Source organism: Condylura cristata, unplaced genomic scaffold (assembly GCF_000260355.1).
Source record: "Condylura cristata isolate star-nosed mole 26May11 unplaced genomic scaffold, ConCri1.0 scaffold00029, whole genome shotgun sequence".
Lineage (NCBI taxonomy): Eukaryota > Metazoa > Chordata > Mammalia > Eulipotyphla > Talpidae > Condylura > Condylura cristata.
In genome coordinates, this window is record NW_004567130.1 from 25,661,412 (window position 1) to 25,668,356 (window position 6,945).

The 6,945-nt window shown below is 58.7% G+C and overlaps 1 protein-coding gene across 1 annotated transcript in view; it reads left to right on the forward strand.

Annotated features, from left to right (window-relative positions):
• Positions 1–6,875, forward strand: part of CCDC63 (coiled-coil domain containing 63) — an 18,766-nt gene extending 11,891 nt beyond the window's left edge. Inside the window, exons 7-9 of the mRNA XM_004690785.1 lie at positions 1,173–1,247; positions 4,178–4,370; positions 6,550–6,875. Coding sequence (XP_004690842.1) covers positions 1,173–1,247; positions 4,178–4,370; positions 6,550–6,875 — 594 coding nt within the window. The remainder of the gene's footprint in view (positions 1–1,172; positions 1,248–4,177; positions 4,371–6,549) is intronic.
• Positions 6,876–6,945: the final 70 nt, after the last annotated feature.

Genomic DNA, 6,945 nt, shown 5'->3' on the forward strand with positions numbered 1-6,945 from the left:
CAGAGTGGGGATTAGGACAGGTAGATCTACTGAAACCGGTCAGGAGAGGTCTGCCGCGCCCTGTGGTCAGCACGGCCAGGGGTCGACCTCGGGCTGCAGCGGGTGACTAAAGCTGCACAGACTTTAACAACTGCATCACCAGAGCGGCCCCCAATTTTCTTTTAAACCACAGACTGCTTTTGAGGGCTCAAGCAGAGCCGCAAATGTGTCTTCTCAGTAAGTTCTGGAAACATGTGTGTCCGGCGGAAATCTTAGTGTTTTTTTAACAAGTCTTTTTGTATAGTAGTTGCGTATTTATTATTTTTAATCTCATAAAAGATATGCTTGTTATAGCACACTTGGGTAGGTCTTGAAACCCCCTTTTCCTTCGTCCAGTCGTCCGCCTGTAAAGGCCAGTGCTTGTTTTGTCCTTTTCATTGGTGTTACAGCCTGTCCCTGCTCAGCTGCGTTTCCCCGGCCCGTCCGTCTCTCCTTATGCTTGTGAGTGTTCCACGGTGCCGGAGAGCCGCGTCTTCCTGATCTAATCGTTGTTGTGGCCACTGTGGCTGCGCCCACGTCCTCGTTGCTGTGAACAGTCTGCAGTGAACTCTGTGCAGACGACAGTGCTTTGCCCTGATGGCTTCATGTTCTTTCCAGAGAGGCCAGGAGCTGGCCTGCTGGGTTGTGGTTTTCTAAGATGGCTCCAGCGCGTCTTCCGCCCACGTTAGAGTCGTGGCGCTTCCCTGTCTCCACGCTCTCTCCAGCACTTCTGGGGGTCTTTTCCGTCGGTGCCATTGCCATGTGCGTCCAGCCTGCATCTCTTATTGGAAGTGATGGCGAACGTTTCCCCCCATGTCTACCGGTCTCTCGATCAAATGAAATAAAGCTGAAAAATTAGTTCCTCCGTGGCACTGACCATATTTAGTGCTTGGGAGCCACGTGGCTGGTAGCCTCAGCAGTGGCTGGCGCGACATGGCAGCATATCCTGCTGACTGCCCTGTTCTAGATGATTCCACAGAAAGGAGGAGCCACCCTCTCCTGGGTCCTCCCCTCCACTTCATGAAGAAACACTGGCATAGAGGGGCCTGGGGGCGATGGGGCTCCCCGAAGATGATCATCGAACTCCTCATCCACTCCTGGGGATGTGGCAGAAGGCGCAGCCACTTCTCACATTCTGGCTCTTTCCCCAATAGGATGACATCATCCGCTTGCAGTCCCAGCAGAAAGCAAGCAGAGACGACAGCCACTCCGTCCTGGGAGAGCTGGAGGTAAGGCGGCGGGAAGTGGGCTCTGGCTGTCTGTCTGTCTGCCCCTAGGCTGCTTGTCAGTTGGTTCTCCCTCCGTTAGTGCCCCCCCGTGGCCGGCCTGGCTCACTGCTGCGAGGTGCTGCACTTCATCACAAGCAGCCTCTGCATGGTCATCCTGCAGGCTTTTGTCCCCAGGGCCTCTCTGTCCACTAGGAAGAACCCCCCCCCCCACCAAGGGGCCTCCCCAGGCTATTGTGCAGTAATTCCATCCTAAACTGGTTCCTTCTAGAGGGATCTCTCCCTCTATCTTTTCTACCCCCCCCCCCCAATCCTGGGCTGTCCTCAGCTGATAAGAGTTGTCACAAACACTTGTTGAGAATTGCTACAGACCAACTACTGGGCTCGAGGTTTTGCCAGTGCAACCTCAGTGAATCCTCAAGCCACCCTGGGATGTTGGCAGACGAAATGAGTTCACAGAAAAAGTCACTTGAGCAGCATTATGGAACTGGGGCATCGTGTAAGCTTAGCGTGTATCCAGCTGCTGCTGACGGGACCTAAAATAGCAGTGGCCTGAGAAGGCAGAAATTTATTTAACTCTGTTAAGAAATAAACCTGAAGACAGAAGTAAATCAGGCAGACACATCAGGTCTGATGGGGTGTCTCCGTGATTCACAGTGACCCAGCGCGTCTGTTTTTCCTCCTTTACTGGGTGAATTACACGCACAAGGATGCCTCAGGCTGCACTTGACTGCTGCTGGGCCAGCCCCATACACATTCCAGGCAGGGGAAAGTGAGGAAGGTGAAAGAGGACTTGCTCGCTGAATCAGCCAGATTAAAAGTTCTTTCCCCGAAGCCTCAGTGTTTGCTTCTCACTGCAGCCCTGTTACAAGGGAGAACTGGAGCCATAACTTCAACTTGGCCCACTGCCACTGCCAATACGATCAGGGTTTGTTATTAAGATAAAAGGAAAGGATGAATAGCATGTGTCTGACAAAGATGTAGGCAGAGTGGGACGGCAAAGTTCTGTTCCAACCCAATAGCTCCGGGCCCAGGGTCTGTCTGAGCGCGGCCGGTCCCTGGTCTCTGGCAGGGACGATGGTGCCATTCTCCAGAAGGCCACTGGGGGGCAGCAGAGCACACACTGGCCGCTGAGCTGCGGGGCTGGGACGGCCCCTGGCGGGCCTCGGCAGAGGACTAAGACTTCCAGCGGGGCCCAGGGCCAAGGAGACCCAGGCTAGGCCCACGCGGGGGCCCCAAAGCCTCCTTCGGGGACACGCAGCAGGCAGACTTCTTGGGACCGGAAGCTGTGGCTCTCCGCCTCTGGGTTTGAAGGCCTGAAGGGCCGCAGCAGGGGAGCCTGCAGCCCGCACCCTCCCTACCTGGGCCCAGTCCTTCCACCAGCTATTTGTCTCTGGCTTTAATGTGAGTTCTGGGAGGTTCTTTTCAAATGCAAATCGTCCAAGCAGAATTTGCCTTGCAGGTGTTTTCTGGCTACTATCTCAGGCCCTTGGAGCTCTCGGGCCCTCTCTCAGCATCTCCTCTCTGCATCTCCTGGCCAGCTGGGACAAGGGGCAGGGCCCTGCATAGGCATGCAGTGACCAGGCCCGGAGAACAGGGGCTTGTGTGCAGCTCCCAGAAGTCTCTTAGCTGTGTGGCTTTGAGAAAGTGACCGAGTGCCGGTCACAGCTGTAAAATGGGCCTGATACGCACGCACACGTCACAGGGCTCTGAAAGCAGAAGCATCAGGTGTGTCTGCTCGCCTCCCTCTGCCCCACCAGCTTAGAAGCCGTGGCTGCTGTTGCCGTTGTTGAGCGTATAAGTCAGCAAGACTGACCTGGAAACTTCCCTCACCTGGAAACTGGGGCCGTGTGCGGGTGAGTTAGGATGAGCTGCAGTGGGAACCTAGAGCATTTTGGGTCCTGGACAACTGTTATTGCTGTGACATCAGGCTCTGTTTTTTCATTACGTGACCTGTCCATGCACCTTTGGAATTAGATGACACCTCTTGTGTGGTAGGAGAAAATGCAGCCCTGGAAATAGAATATTCTAGAAGCTGGGACAAAAAAAACTGCGTGGTGTGGTGGTTGTGGATAGAACGAACCCCTCGGGATCCTATTTGGGACCGTGCCTGGAGGAGCCTCAGGAGCGGGGCCAGTCTCTATGGGGCCCAGTTCGCTTCAGCAAGTCCCAGGTGACAGCAGTGAGAAGCCAGTTGAGATCCCGGGAGCTGGCAAACGCAGGACTCTCAGACTCGACAGTGGGTCAGGAGCCCTGGGGGCCCGTAAGACGCAAGGCCAGGCCCCCACCCCAGGGCCCCAGGGTGCAGTGGGCCAGGCTGGAGCCCACGAACGTGCATGTCTGAGTTTTGGTAAGGCTGGTCCTGGGCCCGACTCTGAGAGCCACCGGACTAGGGCCCTGGTGCTTTCCACCGTGAGAGGCGGCTTGGTTAGACGCGGCAGCGCCGACAGGGGAGAACAGACCAGAATGAAGAGATAACCCAAGGCAGATGCGGCTGGTCCCTGGTCCGAGGCCAAGTCCTCTTGCTACACATTTACGCCAACATCCGCATTTGCATGTAGGTGGCGACAGCAGGAAATACTTGTTTTCCCTATGGGCCAGTTTTGAGAGTTACCGACCCTTAAGGAGTAGTGTGACCCACTGCCCACAGACGCGCGTTCATGCATGTGAGTGAAGAAATTCACATTCATCACTGTTTATCATTTTTGCTGAGCCCGTAGCATCATATTTTCTCTCACTTTCCTTTTGTTCTTTGTTCCGTAAACGCTGATTGAGGTCCATTAAACAGATCTCATGCCTCCCCGCCACCCAGAGGTTTGAGAATCTGCAGCCCGGAGACCCTGCCCCCGGAGGGTCTCCACACTCTCACCCCCACGGTCCTCGGGGTGGGCTGAGCCTGGCTGACCCGGGCGGGAATCGGGGTCTGCCACCAGGAGAAACTGAAGCAGATCACGGAGGAGGCCGATGCCTACGAGAACACCTACAAGGACATCAGCAAGACCTTGGAGACCCTCAGGAGCTCCGTGGAGAATCTGTTCAAGAAGATCAATTGTGACGCCACCAAGATCTTGGTGCAGTTGGGAGAGACGGGAAAAGTCACCGACAACAACCTTCCCCAGTACCTTGGTGAGCCAGGGGGGCCTGCGGGGTGCTTAGGAACTTTTTCCAGAACTTTCTGTGACCAGGCAAGGGGACTTGTTCTTTGGGGGGCCGTGAGCCAGCCCACTGGGTCCAAGTGCTGGTTCTACCCTTAATCTGCCGCGTGGCTGGGGGTGAGCGTGCTGGTCAGGCTTCCCACTGTGGGCCTCTGCAGCTGCCACTGCAGCTTGAGCTTGCTAATGTGGAAGGCGCGTGGGTGCGAGGCTCAGTGCCTGATTGGGGCGCCGAGCCGGGCTTGGGGCGCACCTGTGCAGGTGTAGAGGAAAGCAGGTGCAGCGGATTCAGGCAAGCCAGGAGCCTCGGAGCCTTAGGTGGATTTGACAGGTCTTTGATGCTGGGGGGGGGGCCTGGACACAGCAGGAGGCAGCAGGGTAGAGAGGCGGAGAGAGGGGAGAGGGGACAGGCCAGCCGGAGCTCCCAGCCCCCGCCCGGAGCCCGCGCTCCCTCTGACTGCTCTGTGCTTCTCTTTTCTGTCTCAGTTTCCAGCACTGACCTTCAGCCCGGGGGCCACAGCCACGCGTGTGCGTGCCCTGTGCTCACACTCCCACGCGCAGCGTCCGCATGGACCTGGGAGGAGGGTGGGCTGCAGGTGGCAGAGGAGAAAAAAGCCCGATGCCTGCATTTCCCCACGAGCATCAGCCACACGTCCTGGTCCCCTCGCGCGGGCCTGGCCAGCCGCCCACCAGTTAATGGCGACAGAAACTTCCCGGACCCAGCTCCCCTAGGCCAGCCTGGCCAGCAGGCCTTGCAGCGGGCAGCAGACAGACCCGCAGTGCTGCTGCACGGCCTGGCGGGCTCCCGAGGCTCACGGGCTCCTGCCCGCCTGTCCCATCTCCTTGCCGCTCCCTGCCCTGTCCCCCCCTCCAGCCGTTTCCGCACCCTCCCCACGCACCCCCGCCTCAGGCTCCTGCTGCCCCCCCCCCGTGGCTCCCGCCAGCCCCGCTTCACGGCCACACCTGAGGCTGCCCCGCCGTCACTCCTGCTACCGTCCCCGTCTGTGACGCGGGCAGGCGGCTCCCGGACTCTGCGAGGCAGTGGCTGTCGCTGAAGTCAGACGCAGATACTGCCCGTCGCTGATCTCAGGGAGGAGCACGGGATGGGCGTGAGGCTGACCCGAGCCCGGTAGCTGACCGCACTCAGTCACGCGCACGTGCGTTGATTTGCTGGACTCTGGGCTGCCTCAGGGCAGGGCCGCGTCTTCGCCGCTGGCTCTTCTCTTCCTCCTGCACCTGCAGCATCCGCACGGTGCTGGTGCGGCCGGGCCGGGTAATCATTAGTGGGCTGACGGAAGGCAGGAAGGAGGGGCGCCCGTGTGACCCTGGGTGGGGAACGCCGTGGCCGGGCGGGCCTGGGAGACCCTCGCGCGGGTGGCGAGGCCTGAGCCCTGTCTCCGAATGCCAGAAAGGCTTCACGGGCGGGCGGCTGTCGGGAAAGGCATTCTGAGCAGAGGGAGCAGCGTGAGCCAAGCCCTGGGGGCTGAGACGGAGGGAGCCAGGCAAGGCCAGAGGTTTCAGGCCGCCCAAAGCTCCTGCCTGTCACTGTAACTGTTTCTCAGCCTTCTTGTCAGAATTCCCTCCCTAGGGACCTTTTTATTTTTTAGAGATTTATTTATTTGTGCATACAGAACTGGGGTGCAGACCAGAGGCTCAGGGGCGGCGAGAACCTTCACCAGAGACAGAGTGGGGAGCAGAACAGGCAGATCAGTGAAGTCCATTGCTGAGGGGAGCAGCGGGCGGGCCAGGAGAGGTCTGCCGCGCCCTGGGGTCCCCTCCGGGGCAGGCGGGATCGAACTCAGCGAAGCGGCTTCAGCTTCTCAGTGCTGTGCTGTGACCCGAGGCACCCCAGGGAGGGCCTCCTGAGGGGCCTTTGTGGACATGGCCTGGCATCCCTCATTGCTCCCCGCATGAACTCCCACCAGTGTGGTCGCACAGCTGCTTCCGTCCCGTCTGCCTGTCTGCACGCTGCACACTACAGGCAGGCACAGGTGTCTTGAGAACCAAACCTCGCCCTTTCTGGCTTGGTGCCACCCCAGCTGCTGAGAACCTGTCTCCCCATTCCTGTCCCTTCCCTCCCACCCGCAGGGGTGCACACCCAGCGCCCTAGAAATAGAGCTGGCAGCCACTTTGGCTCTGCCTTCCTTCCCCAGCCATCATTGAAAAGAAGACAAACGACCTGCTGCTGCTGGAGTCCTACAGGCGGCTTGTGGAGATTGACGGGCTGGGCACTGCAGAGACCACGCAGACCTTCATCAACCCTTTCTGGGGCGGCTCCAGCCTCCTCAAGCCTTTGGAGCCCGCGAAGGTCACCCCCCCAGTGCTGGGGTCCGACCCCTTCAGCGACAGGCTGGACGACGGTGAGCCCTCTCTCTGTGCCTGGGTAGGGATCCGGCAGTGTGGAGCCTCAGTTTCCCCCCCCCATGAGCCTCAGGAAACCTCAGCTCCCTCGGACACTGTCTTGGCTGTGGTCACTTGACATGGGATACTTCCCCATGGGTCACACACCACGAAGTTAGCCATCGTGGATATTTTTATTTTATTTATTT